This window comes from Strix uralensis, chromosome 1 (assembly GCF_047716275.1).
Source record: "Strix uralensis isolate ZFMK-TIS-50842 chromosome 1, bStrUra1, whole genome shotgun sequence".
Taxonomy (NCBI): domain Eukaryota; kingdom Metazoa; phylum Chordata; class Aves; order Strigiformes; family Strigidae; genus Strix; species Strix uralensis.
Window position 1 is genome coordinate 173,268,507 of NC_133972.1, and position 27,823 is coordinate 173,296,329.

General features: G+C 44.7%; 1 protein-coding gene across 1 annotated transcript; it reads left to right on the top strand.

Annotated features, from left to right (window-relative positions):
• The first annotated feature begins 937 nt into the window (after positions 1–937).
• On the top strand, positions 938–5,131 carry PSCA (prostate stem cell antigen). The gene is made up of 3 exons (XM_074894768.1): positions 938–1,059; positions 3,032–3,136; positions 4,686–5,131. Exons 1-3 carry the CDS (start codon positions 1,008–1,010, stop codon positions 4,895–4,897), a joined length of 369 nt encoding a protein of 122 aa, XP_074750869.1. The 5' UTR covers positions 938–1,007; the 3' UTR covers positions 4,898–5,131.
• The last annotated feature ends 22,692 nt before the right edge of the window (positions 5,132–27,823 follow it).

Genomic DNA, 27,823 nt, shown 5'->3' on the forward strand with positions numbered 1-27,823 from the left:
TGCAGGCTATTACTGCAAAGTGCTAAGTTCCCGAGATTCAACAAAAACCCTAAATAAGGCGAGAAACCATGGCAAATTGAATTTAAGAGAAGGGCCTGTTTTACATCGGAGTGTACTGAGAAGTGGTCAAAGAACGTGGAGGATGGGAGAGGTCTCCAATCAACCCACCAAAGCAAATATTCGCACTTCAGTTTGGAATGCAGCTGAACTCACCCTCATCTGTGATGAGAAGTGGCATTTCTTTGACAAGCCTGAATTGTTTACAGTGCACGCTGATGTGAGTTCAAGTGTCAAAACCGTATCCAACCTATACTAGACAGAGAGACTGGCAAAGAGAAACATGCCATGGTGCAGACTTGGCAGACAAAAACAATGCCAGACAAAACCATCACAAAGTCCCTTTGGTTTCAACACACATAAAAAATTTGAATTGGCCATTGTCTTGTACTCGACTACAGACAATACATACAAATAAGGGCAAATGAGCACCTGGATGCCTGGAAGAGGCCAGTGCACTATAATTTGCCCACATACCTTGCTACCACATACCATGAGTGTCACATAGTGGTGGAGGTGTTTATTAAAATAACATTTTGTCCTTGATTTAAACACAATAGCTCCACTCAGGATAGCAATGGGGGTGGAGAGACTTGTTCACAGGGTGCAACCAACCGCAGCCTCGCTGGCTCTAGGGAAATGCTAAAGCCAGCTTTGTTCTAAAGAATTTGAGTTTTTTTCCACTCGTGTGAATGCTTTGCCCAAGGGTAGGAGGAAAGGCGGGGGTGTAGTGGTGGAGAGGAGCTGCTGGTAGCTCCAAAAAGCTCCAAGAGGCACATAACGCAAATATCACCACCACAAACCAACCCCTCCCTTGGTCCAGTGAGCAGCCTCACTCAGGTGCCTTCACAGGGTAACCTTCTGGGCATGCCCGATTGCTGCCTCCCACAACATATAAACTGCCCCACGAGGAAACAACCCATATTCAGCACGAGAGAGGCTATCCCAAAATGAAGACTTTCCTTGTCCTCTTGCTGGGAGCAGTCCTGTGCTTGGGCTCAGGTAAGACAGCATGGAGAATCTGCCCCACGTCCCCTCCAGCAGATCTTCAGCTCGGAGAAAAGACTTGTGAGGGTGTTTGGCAGTGAGGGAAGAAATACTGACGCAGTTGTTCTACGAAGGCATTTGGGTTTTGATGCAATGTCCTGGGTGTTGCACAGAAAAAATGCATAGTCCCACCTTGCTGATGGTGTGATCCTAGTGCTGGGTAGAGCAGCTTCCAGGAAAGATAAATCGTATACAAAACTGAATTTAATTGAAATCAAAGTTGTTTAATCCAGACCATATAGTTAGGGGGGGGACCGAGGCAGTGGGAAAGTGGAGGGAGAGGATTATTTTTCTTCTTCCCAGGCTATCAAAATTGCAACATTTCTGCAAAGGTAAGTTTTGTTCCAACTTGTTTTCTGACTTTTAATTTGAAAAGTGGCCTCTGACGTTGAACAGATTGTCAGAATTTGAATGGGACAGAAAAAGGAAGAATGTCATGGTGTGTTATTTTATAAACTGCATGAGTGGGATTTGGACACTGTCAGGTTTTTCTAGCCTCACTGGGAAAAAATGGTTTTAAACCAGCTCTTCCCTAGTACCATAGAACAGAAGAAGCAGATCTCAGCAGAAATGTTTCTCAATTAACACAGGTTGTTTAAGGAATAAGCTGAGAAGGGTCTTGTGTAGTCCTGGCCAAACTTTCTCCTCTGCCAGCTTCCATCAGAGTGCTCTGAAATTTGACTTTCATTACATTAAAAGTCAGAGAAATGTGAGAGAAGAGTGCAGCACTACAGGCAAACTGGGGTTTGGCTCCTTGCCTCTGTGACTGCATCAGTCATTTATACCAGAAGGGCTTGGACAAAGGGAGACCAAGTGCCTCAAATCATGTCTTGATCCTGCTCTGAATAACACTTATTTCTAAATAGGAATTTTCTGTCTTAAAAGAGGATTTTAGGCATTAGGGTATTGACTTGAGGGATTCATGATACAAGCCTGGTGGTCATGGGGTTAAAGTATATATATATATACATTAAGTCTCACACTTGGAAGGCTCCAGTGATGCCCTGGGGCACTGGGAGGTAATAGGAACAGGTAATTGCACCATGCTCTCACTCTGGGGACTATTTTTCGTCAGGGCTAGACATTTCTAAACTGCAATGTTTATTCTGCCTTTGCTTGATGCGCATAACAGCACAGCAGATGTTAACAACACTGACTTGCATCTTCCATGGAGTGACATGTCCATGAGGGGCTGGAAAGATGTGGCGACCTGGTTTTCAGAGGGAGGCGAAAGCTGTGTTTGCACTTTGCTTTTGAAGAGGGGGTGATGGAGAGTAAGTGTCAGAAGTTGGTCAAATTGAGACAACAGGCTGGAAGAGACCTTACAAATTGCCTGCTCCATCCCTCCCTCACCCTCTCTCCCCTCTGGACTTTCCTTCTTTCATCCAACCCTGGCAATGACTCAGCTAAGGTTCACAAGCCCACCTGGTAAAACACTGATGTCTGTAGAGGCAGACAAATAATATCAACCTGTCCTTCGGCAGACTTCATCCCTCCATCCCAGCTCAGGAGGTGGTAATATCACAAAAAGACTGTTCCAGACAGGAACTGAGTTAGGCATCCCAAATGCAAAGGAAGAAGCATTTGGGAAGCACCTTCCATTGACTGATGGGACCATATATGGATATATATACAATACCATATATGGATACCATATATGAGGCCATATATGAATAGCTGGTCTCTTTTTTCTCCCTCACTCCACTGACTCCATCTGAAACATTTTCAGCACCTCCAAAACTTGACTCTCTAAGCGAGTGTACTATTCTCCAACAAAAATGGAAAAAAAAGTTTTCTCAGTAACAGAGGTGACATCGTCCTTTGAGGACACACAGGAATGGTTCTGTTTCCCAGTGCAAGCACTAAGCTGGGTTCCCTGGAGATCCTCAGATAGATTTTTCTTATAATCCGTCTTGGTCTCTTGCAGGTTCTTCTTTGCAGTGTTACAGCTGCACGGCACAGCTCAGCAACTCCAACTGCCAGAAGAAAGTGGACTGCAAGGATAAGGAGATATGCAAGACAGAAGTGTTCAGTAAGGCAAAGTGGGGGTGGGCAGTATCTTAGTTGTGATGTTGGAGCCACACATGGTCTCAGCTTTAGGTGTCCAAGCCAGCCTCACCGACTCTAGATACACACACCAGCTGGTGTGGGCCAGCAAAGCTCAGTGTGCAGCAGGAAGAGAAAGGCCATCCGGGGAGAAAGAGTGGTTAAAAATCTTTCAGGTGACTTTAATGTTAAGTAGAAATGACAGAAGAAAAATCTTTATCCCTTGGTGATAGCTGGTCCCTTGGTATGGTGCTGGCCATCACCAAGTCTTCTCCCCACACTGGCCACCACAGTGTGATTACAAAGTCATGTTAGCACATTCATGCTGTACCCCATAAACTCCTCAGTGTTTGCCAATAAATCATCTAAAAACTGATCAGTATGGCCAGTACAGTGCCAGTACCTGGCATGACTCTCAGGAGGGTGCAGCTGCACTTGACATGGCAAATACCTATCAATGTCTCTCACCTGTACAAAATTAGGTTTATTTCTCTGTCATAACACCAACAATTATTTGTTTACAAGGGCAATAATTAAGTTTATGGCTTTGAAAGATTTGGAACATGAATTAAAATGTGTGGGGCTGTGTCTGGTGAAACCTAGTCATGAAGTTAGGAGGAGCATTCAATGACAGAGTTGACTTTGGGTGAATTCAATGAAAAGGATAGAATTTCACCTAGGTCCATCTACAGCCAGCTCTGAATGCAGACATCTGTGTATCTCTGGGTAAACTCCTTTAACACATTATGATTTAATTCTCCCATTCTAGATCTGGCAAAAAAATGTTTGCCCTGTCCAAATCCGTAGCAACAGTTCAGTTGCCCTCAGACCTGGGGCACAAAACCCATCAGTGGCACGTTCAAACTCATCTCTGTCAGACCGTAAATGTAATGCCTCCACTGAATTTGCATATGTCAAAGACTTGGTGCCCAGAATAGCTTGTGTGAGATCAGGAGATCTCATGCAGAGCATAATCTGCTGGTAACCAGCAGTTACTGAGTGTCAACCAACCACAGAAAAACAGGCTCTGCCTCTCAGAAACACATCAAACAATAACTGCCATCTGTGGCATGGGGGTAGCCATGTTTCCATAACTTCCCGGGTGTTGAAAGGCCCCATGCAACAAGGATGTATGGGATATGAGCAAAGATTACCCCACATGCTTGCTTCTCATCTGTTAGTGCCTTACTCCCTAACAGAGGTGTTAATGACTACTTTCATTATTAATTAATGGCTGCTTTAATTATTAGAATTTCTGTAGCTGGTGTTGTTTTAGAAACCCTTGAGAACTGTGCTGTGGAATACACTGCCTTAAGCATATACTTGGGGATTGAAACCCTTCCAACCCCCCTCCCGACAAACTGACACCCCAAAAATACAACCTGCTACAGTAAAACATACAACCGTTTGGAAGCACTAATTTTTTTTTTCCAAGAAGGGAGCTCAGATAAGAATAGCATCTCATTATTCAGTTCCGTGAGGCTTGGCTTGGTTTGCCTATAGTCCTTGTGGTAGTGATCTTGCTTTCCTTCCAGGGGCCTCATCGCTCTTCAGCCTCATCAACAAGGGCTGTGACTCGTCCTGTGAACCACTCTATCAGGACCTAGGTGTAGGCAGCAGGAATGTCTCCTGCTGCAGCAGCAACCTCTGCAATGTCAACGCAGCTAGCAGTGTGAGGTGCAGCTATGGGATGGCAGCAGGAATAACAGCCAGCGTGCTCTGGACCTTCCTGAACAACAGACTGTGAGGAGCAAAGAGGACTCCCATGACCACAGAAAGTCTTGGAGAACCCCTCCTATGACAGGAATTGTAACTGGGAGCAACGTGGTGTGTTGGGCACACAGCATCCTTGGAGCTGATGGCAGATCTTTGCCGTATGATAGCTTCTTCATCACTGTTATTATATTGCTGTAGTGCTAACAGATAAGAAAATACATGTGCATGCTATCTGCATAACACCTAAAATATACTTATTTCTGAATCAAGTGTGAATGTGTTACCTGTATATCACTTAGTCATGTATTTCTGCACCCAGCAGCAACTGCAGGTGGGTGTGTTGCATGTCTGGCCAATGTTCAATCTTGGTGATTGCTGTGTAATGCTGAGAGGTGCCACAGCAGAGCAGAACAGAGGTGGCAACTGTACTCCCAAAGCTTGAGGGGTTTATGACCAACTCTGGAGGGCACATACCCCAGGAAAACCTGTGAAGAGCAGTCACACCTGAAAGGGAACTTGCTTGTGACCTAGAGACCCTGGGACCCCGCACTTTGTTAGCTACCATACAAGACAAAAGCAGTGCTCACCTTCCAGGCTACATGTGCATACAGCCATTCATATGCCTTCCCATAGCTGTAGCATCCTTGAGATGGTGGGCAAGACTGCACATTCAGGTACCTGGAACACCTTGGTGAGCAGTGATCATTGGAGTAAAGTGAAAAGGGTGTCCCCATGGTGTCCTGGTCAACCAATCTAAATCTGGGATTACCAGTCTCCATCCTGGCCATAGTGGCATCCCCTGAAGGTCTCCATCTCCCACAGGCAGGTTCTTAAGATTTCTTCTCCAGGTTCACCCTTGATCCATTCCCCATGCCACAGCCTGGGACACAGGTCCTGTCACAAGGTTGAAGAGGTGTTTATCTTAAAGGTCCTGTGGGGTTGCCTAGCAGACCAGAGAGAGTGGAGAAAGGAAACATCAGAGCTCAAATTTTCCCCTCGGGGTGCCTTGATTGTGGAGATGAGCACACCCCTGGGGCACACACCCACTTCCACCCCCAGGTGAGATACAGTCACTGAAAGATGGGGAAGAGGTAAGTGTGGGGAAAAGACAAAGGAAAACAAGAGCAGGGGATCTAGGGAAGGGTATGGGGCTGCTTCCTCTCCTCCTGAGGTGCTCTCAGGACAGGGTTAGTGTTATCTGAAAAGCCAGTTCATGCCCAGCATGCAATAACCCAATCTTAACACACTCAGGAGAGATATTGTATTTATTCAGGCCTGGGTGCTCGGTGGACTTTTCCACAAACCAAGCACACCAACAGCAGGTTTTCGTGTTTCTTTTATACACAAAAATCAGAGGTTAGTACTTTTCCAAACATGCCTATTAGATACCGATTTGTTAGTGACTAACATGTAATTATAACATGGCTTACATAATGCTTCTACTACTATGCATGCTCAGGGGAAGGCTCTTAACCTGAGAAGGGGTCTTTCTGACCTGTGGGTGTGTTTTCTAGTATTATAATGAAGGTAGTTCACTTTCAGGATGCTCAAAAGTTAGTTTCATTGCCAGGTTAAATAATCGAATAGTCACTTTGCCAGGTTGCCAGATAACATCCTCAACACAAATCCAGACATTCTCTTGATAGTCCAGGACATTCTACCTATTTCCTAGGGTTTGGAGATCAAAGCTTGTTCTTGATGAACTTCTTACCACACAAAGTCTTGCTCAACCAAGCTTCAAAACCTCGTAATTGCCTCCATATGTGCAGTAACTATAGCTACAAGCACAGTTATTAACCATGGCTACTAGCAAATGTGAAGTGCATTATATCACTAGGAGTGCTGAAGAGTAGGGTGAGACTGGTGTTTCCTGAAGATTTGTTAAGGTCATGATAATACCCACAGAGTCCTTTATTCCTTTCCTTATGATAGGAATTTCCCTTCTTCACCCGCTGATCTTTCCCCCTTCCTGGGACTCCCTGGTGAAGCCGAGTGGCTTTCTCCACTCATCACATGTAGAAGATTTTGTTCATATCTGATGAAGGAGCAGCTTAATGCAACCTCTGGCACTGACACAATCATCATGCTTTGCCCACCTTTACTGGTGTACTTATTGTGGCAACCATGCAAGCTTCAAATATCTGGAAACCATTTCAAGACCTCTCTATCGCTGATACCAATGAGGTGTCTGCATGCAATGCAGATTCTGTAGTTTTAATATCTCTCCTATACAGTTATAGCCCCTTTATCTGGTTACAGATTCTAAATTATAGTTTATTCTATGTCTATAAACTTGAGTGTTCCCATCTTGCATTGGGAGATGCTGTACAGTGTTTGGCAAAGGCAGCAGAGAAAGTATCAGACAAAGCTGCCTGAAACAAACTCTCAAATCAGACCTCCAAGCAACACATATGTGAAGAGATCTGAAAAATAAGGTAGAAAACATTCTGGAGAAGGTCACTGTGTCACATGTGCTTCCTCCCAATATAGAACAAAAGAAGACAAGGCTGGTGTCAGCAGAATGTACAGATGTCACTCCTGGGTGGGAGCGACAACAAAAGTTGGACCTATGAAGTCAAAGAGCTGTGAAGTCAGGACAGAAGTGGGTGGAGGACTAAAAGGGGAGGCAGATTGGCCAAGAACCCCATTTTCCTCTCTCATGCTCTAAGAACTATCGGAGCTGCAAAGGATGTGCAGAGCCACGGACTGAAATAAGAAAAGAAGCATTTACAGGTGGAGATCAGTCATCTGAGGGACCTATAGCCATGGGACAAGGGCCAGCATCAAATTTTGGATGAAGTCAATGGGATGTCAGAAGATAATGACACTGTCTGCTATTGTGAAAGAGAAAAGTACATAAATCCTTGGGACACAAGGTATTAACAAGCTGCTAATTGTAGGAAGCAGAGAAGGAGTTTCCCCGAAGGAAAATCCAGAATGAACCACCTTCCTCATATGAGTCGAGTCTGATTACTGGCAGAAGGAGGATACGGCACATGTGTGGGGTGATTTATTCCGGCTTTTGCAAGCCTCCTGAGTCTTAGTCACTGAGAAGGGACAGTCCAGCTGTACATCTCCCAGCCAGGCTGTTTTCTGCATGAGTGACCAGCTCCATGACCTCTCCAATCCAGGGGCTCATCTTGCACTGTGAGAAGGTCCCTGACACACTACTGCCCTGTGCCCACTTCCTGAAACAACTCCCAGGCAGTCAGGCATGTCCACATCCAGTGGCCTCTCTCAACAAGTAATCGGCTACAATTTGCTCCCTTCTTGGAGACTGAGAGCTTAGCTGTATGGAAATGGGGCCAAAACCTGATAGCCAGCACTAGAGCCACTGACTCTCCAGGGACGTTGGGTGAGACACAGCCTCTTCCAGCTTCTGGAGAGGTCAAGCACATTCAGTCCTGAAAATGAGAGGTGTCAAAAGTCCTTAGTGTGAATGGGAGCTGTTTACTTGTGTTATAGCATATTGGATTTGCTGGAGCACACCATGTAGGAGTTTCTTGCTGGAGGGGGACTTTCCCGTGCTCTGGTGGTTGAGACCTGATGTCTAGACCCTTATAGACTGAAGGGACGATTCCTCCTCCCAGTTCCTTCTCTGTATATATTGTGGAAGGAGTCCATGATCAACCGCTGAGTGATTCTCCTCTGGATTTATCTGGACATATATCCTCTCTGTGGATACATCTGGAGTTTTTGCTTGCAGTGCTGGAGGTGGGGGAGATTAGACAGTTTAGAGAATGTGCAACTGGGAGATGCTGTGACTGGGATAGATACAATAAAGAGCAGGGTAGGAAGCCCCTGCAGACACGATGTGATGTGAACCAGTGGAACTCGCTGCTGCTTGTTGGGTGCCTGACACAGCACTTGCAATAACACAACACTGCGCTCTCCATTCAGGTCACCGACAGACAGACTCAAAAACAACCCTTTAAATTCTGGGAAGGATTGGGAGGTGACAAACTGGGGCAGATAAATGACTCAGCCACGGGTCAGAACCTGCCAGGGCAGGACAAGGAAGAGGACTGTTTTTCCAAGTGCTGTAACTGCATGTTGACAGAAAGGCTGGTCTCCCCTGCTGCCTTGTAAACCCCTCACAAACATAAATAGGACTCAGTCCCTCCTGCTCTGGACTGCACCCTGTCAGCAGCATGGTCTGTTGGTACAGATGATCTGACATCATGCAACTATCTGAGACCTGGATGAAGGTCAATTTACTCTCTGGGTGCTGAGAAAAAGGCCTAAGAGCTGTTTGCTGGGTGACACACAAACAAAACATTTATTTGAAAAACAAGGCTATTTTTTCTGCCCAAGCAAGTTGCTTCTTGACATTGCTGGCTGAGCAGTTTTATCAGTTCTTCTATCTTTTCCACACTTATCAGAAGGCCTAAAATTGAGGACAGGCTCTTTAAACAACTCAATCCATCATGTATGCAAGAGGTTTTTATTCCTCCAGGATCAAACTCCAGTTCATTTATTTAAATAATAAATAGCTGGACAATAAAATGGATTATTTCTTTTTTTCAAGGGCAGGAGCTGCACTTTTCCAAAGGCTGCAGTTGTATTATGGACTGAATGTAAACATACAATTCTCCAGTGAGATTACCTCTTACAGATGAGAAACGCAAATCAACTCTGATCTAGAGTAAGTGCTTTGGTATGATTTTTATGGTCGGAAATATTATGGACATATGTTCAGAGTAAAAGTGTTGTTTATATTATTGTTAGATGCTGTATTTCCTATTGATAGTATTAGCTAGTAATCATTATCTTTATGGATAGGGATTAGGGCATAGAGTATTTCCTATGGCCCAGTAGAAGTTACACCCTGCGCCTGTACCTGGTCTGGAAAATGTCACCAGGGTCCCCTGAATTCAACCCAATTTGCAGCAGCTGGTTAAAAACATTTGATCACACTGGAGAAAGTCTCTGGGGCAGAGAGGCTGCATGAGCTGGCATTTAAGGACCAGCAGTTCCTTGTTGTGCCCCACATTTCCTTTGTGGCCTGAGGCAAGTTACACAGCGTCTCCATACCTCTGCCTTGTACAGATGTTATCAGGTCCAATATAGCAAAAGATGTTCAGATAGTGACTTTAGAGGGGCCGGGGGAGAGACTTGGGTTAAAAACAAGCTCGAATAGAGTCAGCTAGCATAACAGAGCTGGGGAAGGATTACCCGCTACCAACCCACCCTGCACAGCCACATTCCGGCTCTGAATTATGCACACACTGTTGTGCAATGAGGCTTTTTGTGGCCCAAATAGACCAGAGAGAGTGCCTAAAGTTAGCACTGCTCTGCCAGCTATTAAGCCTCTGGACAGTCACTAAAAGCAATCAAAAGACCTGCCCTTTTGTTGCAGAATATCCCTAAAGTAACTGTACCCACCACTCATGTGGGACAAAGCTGGCTGGACAAGGCTGATGAAGCCAAGTTCATCCCATGCCATCTTGACTAATCCCAGTCCCATCCCACCACTTGACAACTCTGTGTGGCAGAGAGATCCCTCGCTAGCTCACTTCTGACCTTACCTTGAGCTCTCTTAATGTCTTTCTAAGTTAAATCACAGGACTCCTTGCAAACCAGATCCTGCACCCATGACTACTCTGTTGATGCTCTCAATCCACAGCTCCTATTGCAGCCCTGACCTCCTCCCTACATGGTTCCTCTGATTTCTCATCCACAAGCCCATATTATGGGGGCATGACCTTATAAAGCTCATTAAAACTCCTCTTGCTATGTGCCTGTACCAGAATTTGTGTACACCATCCACACTGAAATAGCCTCTGTGCCCTTCATGTTCACCTCTGCCAGTGTTTCCCCACGTGAATCACTTAGAGACACCATGACCCAGCCCTGGACCCTTTCACAGCTCTGCTGGTGGCTCTCCATGGCTGGGGTAGTTTGGCTGCCTCAATTCACCTCCCCTGCAACAGAGATGACAGGTATGAGGCCAAGTCAGGAAAGGAAAATGTTTTTCTCCTTCCTCGCTTGTTATTTTCATTAAAGATTCAATCTGGCCTTCAGGGAATTTGTGGAATGAGGACTTCACCCAGGGCAGGTGAGTGAAAGTGGAGTGACAGGCAGGGAGGGGACTTGTTTTCATCAGGGTCACTACACGTTGAGCTATTTGCAGGGACCCACCCATCTTCCTGGGTGACTCTGTGGTGCCACACACATGGGTGCCTTCTGTCCAAAGTAATTTGCTTTCTGCTCTGGATTTGCATTCAGATGCATCTTTTAAACTTTAAACATGGTAACATGTTTGTCTGCTCTCACAGACAAATTCAAGAGAAAATGATGTAATCTGTCTGTAACATTCAGTGTTTCTATAGTGAAGAGAAAGGCACTCATCCTGCTTAAAATACTGATGTTAGGGCAGAGACTAGTTTTTTTGACACCTATTCAACTGTAGTAATTAAAAAGAGAGGAAGGTGTGGCTGAAGTTTCAAATAATCTGTTGAGATGTGATAATTTGAATACATCTGAACTATTCTGTTCCTCTACACGCGAAATGAGATTTAGAAAAATAAAGGAAGGTTAGACTTGACATAAGAATTTGATTATTCAAAGTTTAAATGGAACATTTAAAAGAAAACAATTAAAAAAACAACCCTCTCTGCTCTTTCTCTTGTATGCCATAGAGGCAGAGAATGTCAATCCTTTGAGAAGAGTGTAGTGCTCATGTGCAGTCACTGCTTCTGGACTGGCTCCAATTGTCTTGTGGTAAAATGGCAAAGCATTTCACAACAGTTCTCACACCCATGCACTATCAAAGACAGCTGTTTCCCTGCCCTTCATAATCCCATGGAATTAATTTCTCTTCTTTGCTGCTTCTGCAGCAAATGATCTGCTGCCAGGTACTCTTCAAATGCAGAAGCTCTACTCTGCTTCTCCTCATCCTTCCCCCAGGAAGATGGAGAAAAGAAACATTTGCTTTTGCCATGGACATCTAGTGATGTGATTCTTCCAGGAGACAGAAGCAAGGAGTCTGAAGCCAGTTACAAACATGTCCATATCAGAAGTGAATGAGCTGCTCCTCAGGCTTGACTCTATTCAAGAAGTGATGATCTGAAGAACCAGCATTTGACACAAAGACAATGAAAGAGACCAATCCCAGCATGAAGAAATGCTCAGCTAACAAAAGCTATTTATCTCCGAGAGAAGGGGCACTCACAGGGTGAATGGAAAATTGTCCCAGATTCCCCACTCTGGAAGTTTGAGGACAATCCTTACTCATCTTGCTAATGTAGAGCTGCCATCCCAAAGCCCCGAGAAGTTGTGAAGGCTCAAGTCAAGAGCCTGACAGGAGCCCAAAGAAGCCAACAGAGAATCCTCATTGCTGTCCCTGGCACTCATGAAGACAGAGGCTGTAAGTAGCACACCTGGAGGTAAGGGTGAGCATGTGTGGGCACGAGACATATGGCATTTGTTTTGCTGGCTGGCACCAGGTATTGGCATTAAAGGCAGCAAAAAAAGGGTGACATTTTCTGAGTCTCACTGTCATTCCCTCCCTACACTCTAATTGGCCTCTGAGGACAACAACAAAAATATGCTTACCCTTCTTATCTCCTTCCTGGTCCACTCAATGCCCATATCCATCACAAGCACTGGGACACTGCAACCAAACCAACTGTCTTCCCTCACCCAGACTGTGTCTTGCTCCTACCTCCCTCTCATTTCACCCTTGTTCCAGACACACCATTTCAACAACTGCTTCCATGACCTGGTTTTCTACAGGTTTGTGTCCGGAGGCCAGTCTCATCTGTCACTTCCCTTAACATCTGTGAGAGCTGAGGTTGCCATGTGGCCTTTTGCACAGACAGGATGACTCTTTGGTTCAAAAGTTCTTGAAGACTTTCAGATGGGTAGAAGGGGCATTTTTATGTGGGTATACAGTGTGAGAGTTAAAGGAAAAGAGGTTAAGAATCAAAAAATATTTCATTCACATAGGTACATATTTACTGAGGACTGAGACTTTACTGAAGAGCACACAAGTAGCTTCTGACAGAAGGTTAATCACAGGGCAGAACAGCTACTCCAGGAAATCTTGCCTAGATACTATAAAACCCTCTGCAGTCTCATTTCTGCATAGAACTTAATAAGATGACGTTAAGTCTATGCTAAGAAAAAACATAAGTTCTTTCAGGACTTTTATCTGTAACATCTATATCCATAAGAGTCAAGAATTCATTGACGCTTGGATTGCCAGAAGAAATTCAAATGTAGTCATTACCTGGGCCTTCACCAAAATATATTGTCCACTTATGATGCTCTTTTTTATTGCATGTGTTCTGAGACTCATTTAGGGATAAATCAAACCCAACAGCAAGTCGCCATGCAACCCATTATACTACCTGCTAGGATCCTGGTTAACAAGCACTGAAGGTGAGATATACCCACATACACCTCAGAAATGTAGGGTGGTAAAGGATGAGAAAAATATTTTCTTCAGGATGATGGAACGCAAAATACAAAGAATTTACTATTTTTCTAACCTTCCAGGCATGGGACCAGCAAGTTTCAGGCCCAGAGGTTACAGTTATGTTAGTAAATCAAGCCAGGCCAGTGAACACTGCTGGGCACTAGAGGTTAATCATCCCTACTGTCATCAACATGGGTTAGGCCCAAGGATCTCCCAAACAATTCCTGAGCATGACAAAGGAATTGACAGAAGACAATGACCATTCCCATGAGGTAGTTTGGATGCAACCAGTCTGTTTTGACATGAAAAAAACATCATAAACCATTCCTTCTTAGCCAGTTTTAGTGCCAAAGTCTGGTCCTTGACATCTTTAATTTTTTAGGTACCCTGCAATATCAGTTTTAAACAACAAGCAACATCTGTTGCAGGCGAAATCTGCAACAAAAGTCTGAGGAAGAGGATGTTTACAGAGTGTGTATAAAAGGTGGCATGATGCTATCATTGAACTGTGGGATTTCTGGGGCAGGAAATAGAAAGCCATGGAGGGGGGATGGTTAGCCTGACCACTTAGTGTAAATCTATTTCTACAGCACCTATCTACATTAGGAAACTGGTCTGTCATTAATTAATAGCAGCTACTAGGTGCTGAGTATTTTGATGAAGAAAACCCCTCTTCCAAATGGACCCAGGAGTTCTCAGATGAACTGTTCCCTCCCAGCCTAGACCTGTCAAACCCTTCGTAAAGTGCCCTCAGTCAGTCACTACCTTGACCCCAGTCAATGTCTACGAAATGGTCATTACTAGTGCTCGTCCATGCAAGGTTCTCAGATCCACATTTGTATTCTCCATGCTCAGCAGGCAGAGGTAATATCCAGTCTGGACCAGCGTGCTTACCTGTAAAGGTAGGCTTCCAAAGACTCGAGATGAGGGAGGCTAGGTGCAACCACAGATGACACTGTATCGCCTTGTTTTCCAATAACCATATTCTGGAGAAGTGTCACCCCCAGAGACCTTTTTGTAGAGTGGAAAAGATGCAAAGAACAGAAATAGAGGGTTTGGAGTCTGGGATGGATGTTTATTCCCAGATGTGAAACAGAATGGAATTAATGATTAATGGGATGAAGTTTAACAAGTCCAAATGTCAGATTATGCACCTAGGATGGAATAATGCTGGACACAAGTGCAGATTGGGAGAGGAGTGGGTGGAGGGCAGCCCTGCAGAAAGGGATCTGGGGGTGCTGGCTGGCAGCAGGCTCAACAGCAGTCAGCAGTGTGCCCTGGCAGCCAAGAGGGCAAACCACCTCCTGGGGTGCAGCCAACACAGTCGAACCAGCCGGTCAAAAAAGGTGATTATCCCGCTGTATTCAGCATTATTGTGGCCCCACCTTGAGCATTGTGTGCAGTTCTGGGGCCCACAATTTAAGAAGGATGTGAAGGTCCTTGAATGCCTCCAGAGGAGGGCAACAGAGCTGGTGACAGGGCTGGAAGGCATGTCCTGTGAGGAGCAGCTAAAGACTCTGGGGTTATCTACTTTGGAGAGAAGGAGGCTGAGGGGTGACCTCATTGCTCTCTGCTGCTTCCTGAGGAGCGGAAGGGGAGAGCGAAGTGCTGAGCTCCTCTGCCCTGGGATCCAGGGACAGGGCACATGGGAATGGTTCAAAGCTTCCGTGAGGAGTTTTAGACCGCACATTAGGAAGCATTTCTTTACTGGTGGTCAAACACTGGGACAGCCTTCTTAGAGAGATGGTTGACGCCCCATGTCAGCATTTGGACAATACCCTTAACTGCATGCTTTAACTTTTGGTCAGCCCTGAATTGGTCAGGCAGTTGGACTAGATGATCATTATAAGTCCCTTTCAACTGAAATATTTTATTCTGTTCTGTTCTATCTAGAACAGCTGGCTATTTTCCTGCATATATTTCGCCATGCTTTCCACAAAGAATATCAAAATGCAAAGGGTGGAGCAGAAATACAGAGGAAGCAAATCTACAGCACTGTGTGGATACTTCAAGGTAAATTTCCTGTCATCACCACCCTGGTGATTCACCATGAAATAAAAAACAGTGGACACCTTTGCATCACAGAAGTTACATTGAAGCATTTGCTTCCATGCTTCTGGCTTTGGGATTAAGATGTTGACAAAAACAAGCCCAAAGTCCTCAGTCAAAAGTAGGACATACAGCTACCTCTTTCCTACTGAATGGTGTGATAAGAATCAGACATCATCCTGAAGACAACCAAGGACATAGGAGGCAAAGTGACTATGCGGACACTCTCTGGAGATGGTTGGTAAAGGGGGGTTGTGCTGGTCTACCTCACATAATGGGGCTGTCTGTCCAAGAAGAACCTAAGAGGAGAAGGGTCTCATCTACTCCATCAATATCTTTGATAGGATACTAAAGCAAACACAGAATTCAGGAATAACACTGCTGTCCCAAAACAGACCCCACATATCACAACCAAGTGAATGTTTCACTTATGTCATCCTTATTATCCTAGCCACATCTCTTCAACGGCATCCAGCCAGAGTTGACGTTAGACTTATCAGTGCTTTCAGCAGAAACAAAGTGAAGATTACTCATTTCTTGCTCACATGAATAACTTTCAAATCTGCCTAACTCTCCTCCAACCCAGCAGAGATGCTGCCTAGTCAGTTCTTCCTTCATCACCCACTTCTACCACTCCACATACCCCAAACCCTTTCAGTTACCCAAACACAGATCACCAAGGCACTGGCACAGACAAAATAGGCCATGACATATGGAAAAGCTTGTTTCATCTGTGCCCAGAGCTGAGCACTATTCCTGTCCATGAACTCCTATTTCTAGCTATGGGGGCTATTTGCACACCTGGAATCCTAAATGATGCATCTACCCAACAACCTTGTATGACAGCTCACTACTGGGAAGGAGAGCCCTTCCACTCAAGTGTCTGGCAAGAATGCTTCTTCTGTTTAGTCCAAACCAGCCTTTACTTCTGTGTCTCAATGTCAGTTTGCCAGTCACATGCACGTGTAGTGTTGCGCTGGCCTTGAGCAGCTCCCGTGCTGAAACTAAACTCGGTACATTTATATAAAGAAGTGAAGCATCTGACTAGTGCAGCTCTTCTGAGATCTAGAGCTAGCTCATGCTGACTGGGCCACCCATTTCTCCACTGAGCACAAAAGAAGCAGTGACCATATCCTCTAACACTGCAAAGCAGCGCAACTCTAAGAGCAACTTAGAAAGGAAAGAGATACTCCTGGATTACCGAAGTTATTTCTGAGCCGTACCACACACATCATCTTGACAATACATTGATCATACTCTGATCAAACTCCATCTTAAAATCTAGCTGTTTGTTCTTTTCCCCATCTATTAGTAGAAGACTAATTCACTGCTTGGGCCCACATTTCTAATTTCTGTCCTTGATCTGTTTCATAGTCAGATCTCACCTATGTGTCCAGTGCCACTACCTTTCTTATCTCAGACAGATCTTCCAAGTCGCCTGCTGTTGAGTACGTCCATCTTTGAGAATCTTCTCTCCTTATGTTAAGAAATCCCAGGTCTTTTAGCCTGATATAATGCCTATTCTCATCTTCATATTAGCTTTTGTACAGGACTTCAGCTTCCTTGGGCACAGGTGGTGAGAAACGTACCCAGTATTGTGAGTGTGGTCTTGTTGGTGCCTTGCACAATGACCCTGGCCCTGCGCTGTCCTCACTGACACAGCCCCCAATCATGACAGCTTGCTTTATGCTTCATCAGATGTCTGACGTATATTCAGTCTGTGATCAACCGATACTCTCATGTCTTTCATCTCTCCAGTCATTTACAAGTGGCCTCCTAGTTTACCGTATAACTTATTACACTATATGATCTTATTAATATATGACTTGCATCCAAGTCACCTGGTTGTTTACCATATCCTGATCCTTATCAGCACTGCTGATGCTTCACAAATTTCTATCATCAGTAAATTTGATTAACACCATCCTATTTAGCATCTTCCAAGGTCTTTGCAGAAAATATTAAACAAGAGTGCTCCAAGACCAGATACTGAGGAACTCCCTTATGCTCATATCCCCCTCACAATACTTTTAAAAGCTTTCAATCCTTCCAATTCTGATCCTTTATAAAGTTCTTACCCAGTTTATATTGACTTAATTTCTATCTGTGCCACCTTAATAAATATTCCCATGTTATATTTTATTACTTTGCTGACCTCTTGAAAATCGGACTTTATTAATGTGAAATCAAGGAAGATCATCATCTTGTTTTTAAGCCTGTTCATGTTTTTCATTATTCTCTCCTTCAAAAATTGTTCTTAATCCTGGCATGCTATCAAGGTCAGACAAATTACTTTTACCCCTCCTCTCTTTAATCTAGGTGGTAAATTCTGACCATGTGATACTGTCTTGAACTTGATCAATTTATGAACAATATTTGGTAGTGGACCCGGACCTGTTGTTCTGTATGCCAGTTCTCTAAGAGATCCGGGGTGGAAAATATCCTGTCCTGCTTTGTCCCAACTTGAATACATTAAACTTTTTTCTTCCACCTCAGATGTTGTTATTTCTATTTCTGGACACCTGTCTCCATGCTCTCTTTACCCCCAAAGTCAAAAGCACTTTCTCTATTGAATAAGTAAGTGGTTTAATTTAATATTCAGCTTTCATCTATCGCATCTTCACTACTTTCTTTTGTCTCTCAATATAAGGGATGAATAATTTTAACATTTAATGTCTTTCCTGAGATCTAAGTCATTTTGACTATTGTGAATTTTTACTTTTTATATTTCTTAACCTCTGTCATGTAATTTTGTCTGCTGCTCAGTTTTTGCTTTTATTCTTTTAGGTTTCCCTCTCATTCCTAATATAATCTTTGAAATGGTTATTCACCTATTTCAGGCCACAGTTATTCTTCTGTAGGTGTTTTTTCTCCACTTTTCCTCTTTGTTAGGGAAACAAATTCCAGACAGGTTTCTGAATCCTTGGTTTCAGGAACCACAAGCTTCATGCCTTACATCCACATCTTTGAACTCACAGTTCACTCACCCTTTCTCTAGTCACCATATATCAACATTTATCTTTGGCATCTGTTTATCTTAAACTGAATTAATCCAAAATTGAGCTTGATCAGGGGAGAATATTGTTCCAAGTGTGTTAGACTCCTGAGCGGAGCCATCAGAATACGCCATCTCAAAAAACATCTCTGCAAGGAAGGGAGATGTGGAGGAGGAGGAGACAATTGGTCTGTGTTGTAGGCGGTTAAATAGAGCTGAAGCCAGATTAGATCAAAATGAATCTGAACAGCTAAACTCTGGGCAGGCAGCTGAGCTCCAGAAACACCTAGGATACTCAGAAGAAACACACCTAGGGAAGGCAAATGGAGAGGGCATTGGCTGTAGTCATTTCAGCTGGACGCATGGATTAATAAGGAAGGAGCTTGGTCCTACTGGGAAGAATTGGCACAGTTTTGTGTGGGAATTGCACTTCTTTCTCCACTCTGAGCAAGAATATCCTCTTATTTGAAACACTGACTTAAAAGCAGGGATGGCAAAAAAGAGATTCATGACAAAGACCCATTTGGGAAACATTGTCCTCTTCAGCTGTCATTTGTAGGCATTTACCAAAGGTATGCACTCTTCATGAAGCATGAGAGGAGAGTGGAGAATATTAATTACTGAGAAGACTGGACACCATGTATCAGAGCCATTCTTACCCTACATCTCCAGAAGCATCCCCAGCCTTACTCATGGCCAAGTGGCCAGATTTTTAATGGTTGATACTTTATTATTAAAATCACAACAGATTTTATTATGCTGCAAGTTTACTAGATGACAGGGTGTGAACTGCGGGTAGCACATGAGTAGTTTTTAATTGCTCGCTGTTCTCCTTTGCAAAGAAGTGTTGTTGATGTCCCATCCAACTTATTCTGTAACCACATTCAGTCACTGTTATTCCTGCAGTAGGAGCTTCAAAATGCCCCTGTATTTTTGTCTTTAGCAAATCTTATTTCTTCCAAACTAGCCATGGAAGTAGCCTTGTCAGAAAAATATCCAAGAGATAGTCAACAGGATGTTCTAGAGAAGAGGAGGCTCCAGGGAGACCTTCAAGCGGCTTTCTAGTACTTAAAGAGGGCCTACAGAAAAGATGGGGAGGGACTCTTTATCATGGAGTGTAGGGATAAGACCTGGGGTAACAGTTTTAAACTGAAAGAGGGTAGATTTAGGAAAGATATGAAGAAGAAATTCTTCCCTGTGAGGGTGGGGAGACACTGGCACAGGTTGGCCAGAGAAGCTGTGGCTGCCCCCTCCCTGGAAGGGTTCAAGGTCAGGTTGGATGGGGCTTTGGGCAACCTGGGCTAGTGGAAGGTGTCCCTGCCCATGGCAGGGGGGTTGTGACTAGATGATCTTTAAGGTCCCTTCCAACCCAAACATTCTATGATTCGATTCTATGATTCAAAGATTATAGACAGCCATGCATTCAGTTCAACTGATCAATGTCCTGATGTTAGGCAAAAGGAAGACATATACTGTGAACATAGTCAGAAGTCCCTGACATAATGTCACATGAAAGAAAATGTGTTTGCTAACAGGCAAATCTTTCCAGTGCTTGGGAAAGCAAAGTACCATTTCCACACCTGTAGCCTGAGCCTACACAGAAGCTTCCCCACTGGAGCTCAGAGCAAGCCTCTTCCCTCAGTCATTTACCTAGTACGGCTCCACCCCATCAGCAATGTTAAGAATGTAGACAGAAAGAGGCCAGGGGAATTTTTCCATCACCATGACATGAGCTGTTATTACTGCTTTACCTGCAAAATAATCTCACAGTCCCACAAACTAGAGTCCTCATTTACAAGATATCAATATTCATGCCCAGTCAATCCTCAGATGTTGATCTGTTCTCAAAATCTGAAGATACTTTGACGGCAACAGCCTTCAAAAAAAAGCTAGTCCAACAGAGGTGTCTCAGCCATTGCAGCGTCCTGTCAACATCCTGAGCATAATCTCAAAGACATCAAGAATGAGCTCCTCTTCTGAGACCTCCTTCTTCATGTCCTTTTAAAACCCATTCCTAGGGTGAGTACCAGGAATGGATATGTTTTTCTCTTTCACTGAACACTTAGCTCCTTGTCAGAAATAGTTACATTTTGTGGGGACATTTGATCTTGTACCTTCCAAGCCAACTAGAGTGGGATTCACTGGCAGTGACCATGAAATGCTGAAGTTCAAGATCCTTAGGGCAGTGAGGAGAGCACGCAGCAAGCTCACTACCCTGGACTTCAGGAGAGCAGACTTTGGCATCTTCAGGGATCTGCTTGGCAGAGTAACATGGGATAAAGCCCTGGACACAAGAGGGGCCCAAGAAAGATGGTTAATAGTCAAGGATCACCTCCTCCAAGCTCAGGAGTGATGCATCCTGACAAAGAGGAAGTCAGGTAAGAATACCAGGAAGCCTGCATGGATGAACAAGTTGCTCCTGGACAAGCTCAAACACAAAAAGGAAGCCTACAGAGGGTGGAAGCAAGGACAGATAGCCTGAGAGGAATACAGAGAAAATGTCCAAACAGCCAGGGATCAGGTTAAGAAAGCCTGATAGAATTAAATCCGGCCAGGGACGTCAAGGGCAACAAGAAAAGCTTCTATAAGTACGTCAGTGATAAAAGGAAGACTAGGAAAAATGTGGGCCCTCTCCAGAAGGAAACGGGAGACCTGGTTACCCAGAACATGGAGAAGGCTGAGGTACTCAATGACTTTTTTCCCTCAGTCTTCACAGGCAAGATCTCCAGCCACACTGCCCACCCAAGATGCAGAAGGCAAAGGTAAAATGAAGAACAGCCAACTGTAGAAGAAGGTCAGGTCTGAGACCATCTAAGGAGCCTGAAAGTGCATAAGTCCAGGGGACCTGATGAGATGCATCCACAGGTCCTGAGGGAGCTGGCAGATAAAGTGGCTAAGCCACTGTCCATCATATCTGAGAAGTTGTGGCAGTCCAGTGAAGTTTCCGCTACTGGAAAGGGCAAAACGTAAGCCCCATTTTCAAAAAGGGAAAAAAGGACATCCTGGGGAACTACAGGCCAGTCAGTCTCACCTCTGCCTGGCAAGATCATGGAGTGGATCCTCCTGGAAACTATGCTAGGACACATGGAAAATTACAAGGTGATTGGTGAAAGCCAATATGGCTTCACTAAGGGCAAATTGTGCCTGACAAATTTGATGGCCTTCTACAACAGGTTTATAGCACTGGTAGATAAGGGAAGACCAAGTGACGTCATCTACCTGGACTTGTGTAAAGCATTTGACAGTGTCCCACACAACAACCTTGTCTCTAAATTGGAGAGACATGGATTTGACAGATGGACCACTTGGTGGATATGGAATTGGCTGGATGGTCACACTCAAAGAGTTGTGGTCAATAGCTCAATGTCCAAGTGGAGAGCAGTGACCAGTGACATTCCTCAGGGGTCAGTATGGGACCAGCACTGTTTAACATCTTTGTTGGTGACATGGACAGTGAGATCAAGGGCACCCTCAGGAAATTTGCCAACAACACCAAGTGGTGTGGTGCAGTCAACACGCTGGAGGGAAGAAGGGATGCCATCTAGAGGGACCTTGATAGGCTTGAGAGGTGAGCCCGTGCAAACCTCATGAAGTTCAACAGGGGCAAGGTCCTGCACATGGGTCAGGGCAATCCCAAGCACAAATACAGGCTGGGCGAGGAGTGGATTGAGAGCAGCCCTGAGGAGAAGGACTTGAGGTGTTGCTTGACAAGAAACTCCACATGACTAGGCAATGTGCACTCACAGCCCAGAAAGCCAACTGTATCCTGGGCTGCATCAAGAGAAGTGTGGCCAGCAGGTCAAGGGAGGGGATTCTTATCCTCTACTCTGCTCTCGTGAGACCCCACCTACAATACTGTGTTCATCTCTGGGGCCCCCAGCATAAGAAGGACATGGACCCGCTTGAGCGAGTCCAGAGGAGGCCATGAAGACATTCAGGGGACTGGAGCACCTTCCCTGTGAGGACAGGCTGAGAGAGTTGTGGTTGTTCAGCCTGGAGAAGAGAAGGCTCTGGGGAGGGTGGTGAGACACTGGCACAGGTTGCCCAGAGAAGCTGTGGCTGTCCCCTCCCTGGAAGTGTTCAAGGCCAGGTTGGATGGGGCTTTGGGCAACCTGGGCTAGTGGAAGTTGTCCCTGCCTGTGGTAGGGAGGTTGGAACTAGATGATCTTTAAGGTCCTTTCCAACCCAAACCATTCTATGACAAAATACACACATTTACTATGGAGAAGCCTCCAGGTGACCTAGTCCTCAGCTTTGAAAGGTGTCTTTCAAAGTCAATGAAGGGAAACAGGTAATCCTTAGTGCCATTCATTTTTTGATGAGGCTTTTGTCTAAAGTTGTTGTGATGAATCGTGCCTGTGTCTGCCTGACTGCAAAAAGAAAAAGACTTATGGTGATTCACCCAGGAGACATCTATGTTATAGAAGACAGGCTGTACTTAAGTCAGATGACTCCCACTCGGGATTTTATATCCTGCTTCAATCTGTTTGTGACTGTGCAAATTTTTGAAGGTTATTGTCTTCCGCATTTTTTGTTAATTGGTGCTCCCACAACTTTTGTCCCTGTCCACATCGATCCCAAAGACAGGGACTGGCTTCTTTATTATGCTATTCCTTTTAATGTCCTGGATACTCACTGCAATAAGTATCATAAGCTATTCTTATTATTTATTAAGGCTTTCTATTTAGATTAACTCATCGTAAGGCATCTCATTCTGTATCTGGTGATAGACATTGCTGCCAACAAGGGACATGAAGCAGTAGCGTGAAGAACAAACTTCCTGATACAGCTATCAGTCCCACCAGTCAAAGGCACTGCTGATGATATTGAAGGATTGACAAAGTGATGCCAATCACTTCAGTGCTCAGTCACAGATTCAGTTACAGTCTCTGGTTTTGGCAAAAGTAAGTGATACCTTAAGTTAACTGGGAGAATTCCATTTCCTTTCTCCTGTCCTCTGCACAACCAAATACTCGCTGATAAAGAGAGAAAATCTCCCTGTTAAGTGGAGGGACGTACCAGGCCCTGTAAGTGGCCAATTTTTGCATGTTGTCCACTCCCACACTACTGCAGAAGGTTGTTCAGAGATTGACAGTGCCACCAGCTGATCAAAGTGTGGACTCGGAAACTCCCAGCCAACAGCAGCCCCCATGAATACTCCCAACACCCTTCAGCCTTGGCTCTAAAACAGCCAACTTTCAGATGGAAAATCACATGGTCACAAGATCTTCTCACATGGTAGAGCATGTAATTATGGGTCATAATGCAAGGCTTTCACATATGGTTTGCAGCAGCTGTCACCAGGACAGAAAGGCGAATCAGAACATAACAATGAATGCAAGAGGCTTTCATTTGAGGACGCATCCAGGCTATGAGCGGTGTTTAAAAGGGGCCAAGATCCATGCTCTGATCCTGGTGGCAACTGTCACAGCTCATGCCTGCATAACTGAACTTTCTTATCCCTCCAACCAGAACGTCCTCTTCGGAAACATCCTTGGCCCATGCTATGCTTCAGAGTGTGCCTGGGCATTGCGTGGGACAGATTCACTGTGTTCAGGCCATAGCAGGACCAGGGACCCTGACAAATGCTGCACATCCTACAAGTCCTCGAGTCTATGGTAGGACTGATACAAGTTAAAGGACACCTGCAATGCCCGACTTGTGGATATCCACCCCTCTGCGGTGCAGTCCGGAACCACGTGTTGGACATTTCGCACATCTTCTGCAAATGCTTGGGGACCTACGTTCTCAGAGCTGACCAAACACAGCTGGTGATGTGATGCCTGAAGGGATTGTCCTCAACCCTGTGGCTAGAAGAAGAGGTACCTGCAGATGTAGAGTCCAAGTCCCTGGACTCCCTTTTTTTTATCTCAGAGCATGGAACAGAGCTCACTTCTTTTTCTAAAAACACAATGCACGTGGAGGATTTCCTCCCATGTGCAGAAGTGCAGCTGCTTTTTAGCCTAAAGGTTAGTGCGCTTAAGACAGAGTCTGGGACATGTGAATACAATTTCCTTCTCTGCTTGGAGAGGTTCAATTTCCCGTCTCACATCTTCAGGTAAGGTGTGAAAACCACCAAAATGAAGCATGGGGAGAAAGGGGTAAGAGCTCTTTACAGATTAACTGAGTCAGCACTGGAACTCTGGCTTTCTCTTTGATACTCCCCTGTGTGGAGACACGTGTGTTTTGTATCAAACAGCCCCTGGAAGAAAGAACTAAAGAGCTCCGAGGGGAAGGGTACTCACTGAGTCATGCTCACACTTTCACCCTTCTCCAGCCTAATGAAACCTGCATTCCTTCCTGCCCAGTGACAGAGTTTCATCAGCAGGGTGGAGAGCAACTCCACCCGAACAAGCCTATAGTCTTGTTATTAGTGCACACCCGTGAGAGGTGGAAGCTTCGATTAGCTGAACACATCATCAAACATCACTGCAGCCATGGTCATGGGCAGCATGGTTTCCCGCTACTGAGTCACAGGCAAAGATGGTAGAGCCCACAGACAGAGTCATCCAAAAAATCCCCAGCAAAAATCTACCCTTCCTGAATCACAGGAGCTGAACTCAAGTTGGCTCAATACACTGATCAGTAGCTTCTCTATTTTCCTACACTCCAGACATCACCACCTTACATAAAGAGGCCTGAACCATAGGCCTTGAACCAAAATCTGAACCATAGGCCTCAAACAAGAGTTGACTTCTGAGTGAACCTCCCAACCAGCATCATTTCACCATGAAATATGACCACAGTAATATCGTCTGAAAACTATAGATAAAGAATATTTTTGGACCCTAAGCCAGGTGTTTCCTAGAAGACAGGAACTCCTAAGATGTGCCCGGGATTCTGGCTGGATCCAGGATGCACCTGAATGAAATGAAGCCAATTTACCAGATGTTTTCATGCCCTTTTTAAATATGATTTGTTTGTTAAACTCTATAAAAGCAGGATCCTCTCACAGTGAAGATGGAGACTTCGCCTATGAGTGGATGCACTGCACAGGACTTCCCAATTTCCAGGAGAGGTTCTCCGATCCTTCGCTGTGACGGGGCTCCCCAGCTGAAGTACGGATCTGGATGATGGTAAAGTATTAGGGCAATTGGTGATGTATCTTTCTTAATCACTATAGCTAGCTTTATGAAGTAATGATCAGGTGCATTACCTTGCTTATTCTTTATCAGGTGCATTACCTTGCTTTTTCTTTCTGCTGCTTTAAACTAAAGCAAAATAAGCTTATGTTTTTAACTTGGTGTCTGTGTCCTTTCTGTTGACCCCATCAATTGGCAAAACACCACCATATCTGGAAACCTGATAGCAGACTCCATCCCGCAAAGAAGCTCCCAAGAAAGACATTGGCACCAGGTAGACCAATGCCACGATCATGGCGTCAAATACACTTGTTTGATGCTCATCTCATGACAGAAGGTTTCATTCTACTTACACCTGGGACTGGAGTGGCTGTTGCAGCAGGACAACATCTAGTTCTGGGTTGGGCATTGCAGGAGAGAAGGTGGTAAATCAGAGGTGGTTCAGAGAAGGATTAAAGCTCTGGAGGACAGACCTTCCAGAGAAGGAGTCAAAGAGCCCACCAAATCATATCAAAGGGATATCCTGGACAAAATACATCTCCATCGGGGAGAGGAAAATTGCAACAGTGAGCAATTAAGTTTAGTAGAGGGGTGTAACAAGAGCTGTAGAAGCTGTATAAATCAGAGTAGAAATATTTTACACAGGGGTAATTTTACACATGGCTGATAACCTACCACTGGAACAGCTTGTCAAAGTTTGGTGTACACTCCCTGTCACAGGACATGTCTACAAAATTCGGTTTCTTTTTCAATCAAACAAGAATTAACTAACAGAAGTTAGATCAGATATTTATAAAGCACATTGCCTTCTTGCCTGTGAACACTGAATTTACGTCACCTGCCTTTCCTTGCATGTGCGATAAACACGGAGAGATTATATCTATCTAGATTACGTTGTAAATAAGGCAGTCTCACAGGGACAGGCTGGTAGTGGTTTTGGACTGATACCACTGAAAATTCAGAGAGGCTTTTGGTACACAAGTCTTTCCCCCTATACACTACACCTCATTTATATTCTCAGATCTTCAGACCAGAAATGACATTTCAACTGAAGTCCCTTATGGGTCCTGTCAGTCAGTGGTCAAAACCTTGCTCAGGGTTTATTCCACCACTGACAAACACAGATGGGAATTTAGATCCTCCTGAGTCCCACAAGCTGTCTAAAGCTGTCCTAACTGCTATATCAAACCACTTCTTTCACATATTTTTCAAGCTCCATCTTAAAGCAGGTGGGATTTCTACCCTGCTTTTGTTTTTAGAAAGAACCCAGTTTTACCTAGTGTTTATGACCCTACCTGTGATTGCCAATCTCATTTAACTCATGCTAGTCTTAACTCAGCTCTAGTCCAGTGTGATCTTTTAGCTTACAGAGTTTTTCTCTCTGTAGCTCTGTTTTCATTGCTTGCAATGTATTTCTAGGGAAAAAAAAATCCTATCTCCACTCAACCTCTGTTCTGCCAACTTAAAAGGGGCCAGTGTTTTCCAGTGTCATCTTTTGGGGTGGATCCTGTTCTACCAGTCTTCCCATTAGTTTCCATATGCATTTTTTTTTTCCATCAGGACCCTATTTTTTCTTGACAGGGGCAATGAAATTCCAGGTGAGAAGCCACCAGGGCTTCATGCCAAAGTGTTAACACTTCCATAATCACCCTGCTAACAGCCTCCCTTACACCCCAACACACAACTTGACATCACCTGTGTTTGTTTGTGTTTGGTTTCGGTTTTGTTGTCAGGGCTCTATCTCACCGGAGGTTCCTGGTTATCTTTAGATAATACCTGTAGGTCTTCCCTTTCCTCTACAATTTTACTCACACGCTCCCAACTTCTCTCTCCCTGAAGTCTGGCACTCCTGCACACTCATCGAGTCTGAAGGAGCTTTAACAATCCCAGCTCTGGTTGTTTCCCCATGCTCTGCCTTACAGCCAGATCTCAAACCTTTTCAAGCCATTAGACAGAGTTGAATGGCTTTGCAGTGGCCAGAGGCAAACAATCCCACTGTGCTGGTGCATCCAGACACCACAGTGATGGACTGGCTCCACCAAGCTGGACAGAGTCATTTTGTTTCTCATTTCTATCAGTATTCCTTCAATCACTCTGATTTATTCCAAGGATTTCTCAGTATGCAATGCCTTTTAAGTACGGACAGACCATTGCAACATGCCCATGTGGACTTCTCTAATTCAGCAAGCTACACACAATCTGCCAAGCAGCATTTTGGTGCTGTGAACGCTGGAGTGCCAACCCTGCCATGCTTACCTATTGAGGCATAACCACCTTGAATGCTTAAAGCACTGGATCTTTTCCAGTTTCATGGCTGTTAATTAAGATGTTGCTCAAATGTGCCTTGAACTGCCTGGTTACAAGAAAGAATCTGGATGTAACCAGGTCTGGTGGGTTTCACAGAGTGGA

Excerpts from the sequence above, each read along its gene's own strand:
- PSCA (XM_074894768.1), top strand. The coding sequence starts at position 1,008 with ATGAAGACTTTCCTTGTCCTCTTGCTGGGAGCAGTCCTGTGCTTGGGC. Across the intron at positions 1,060-3,031 it reads AGTCCTGTGCTTGGGCTCAG|GTTCTTCTTTGCAGTGTTAC; the intron begins GTAAGACAGCAT and ends GGTCTCTTGCAG. Across the intron at positions 3,137-4,685 it reads ATGCAAGACAGAAGTGTTCA|GGGCCTCATCGCTCTTCAGC; the intron begins GTAAGGCAAAGT and ends CTTTCCTTCCAG.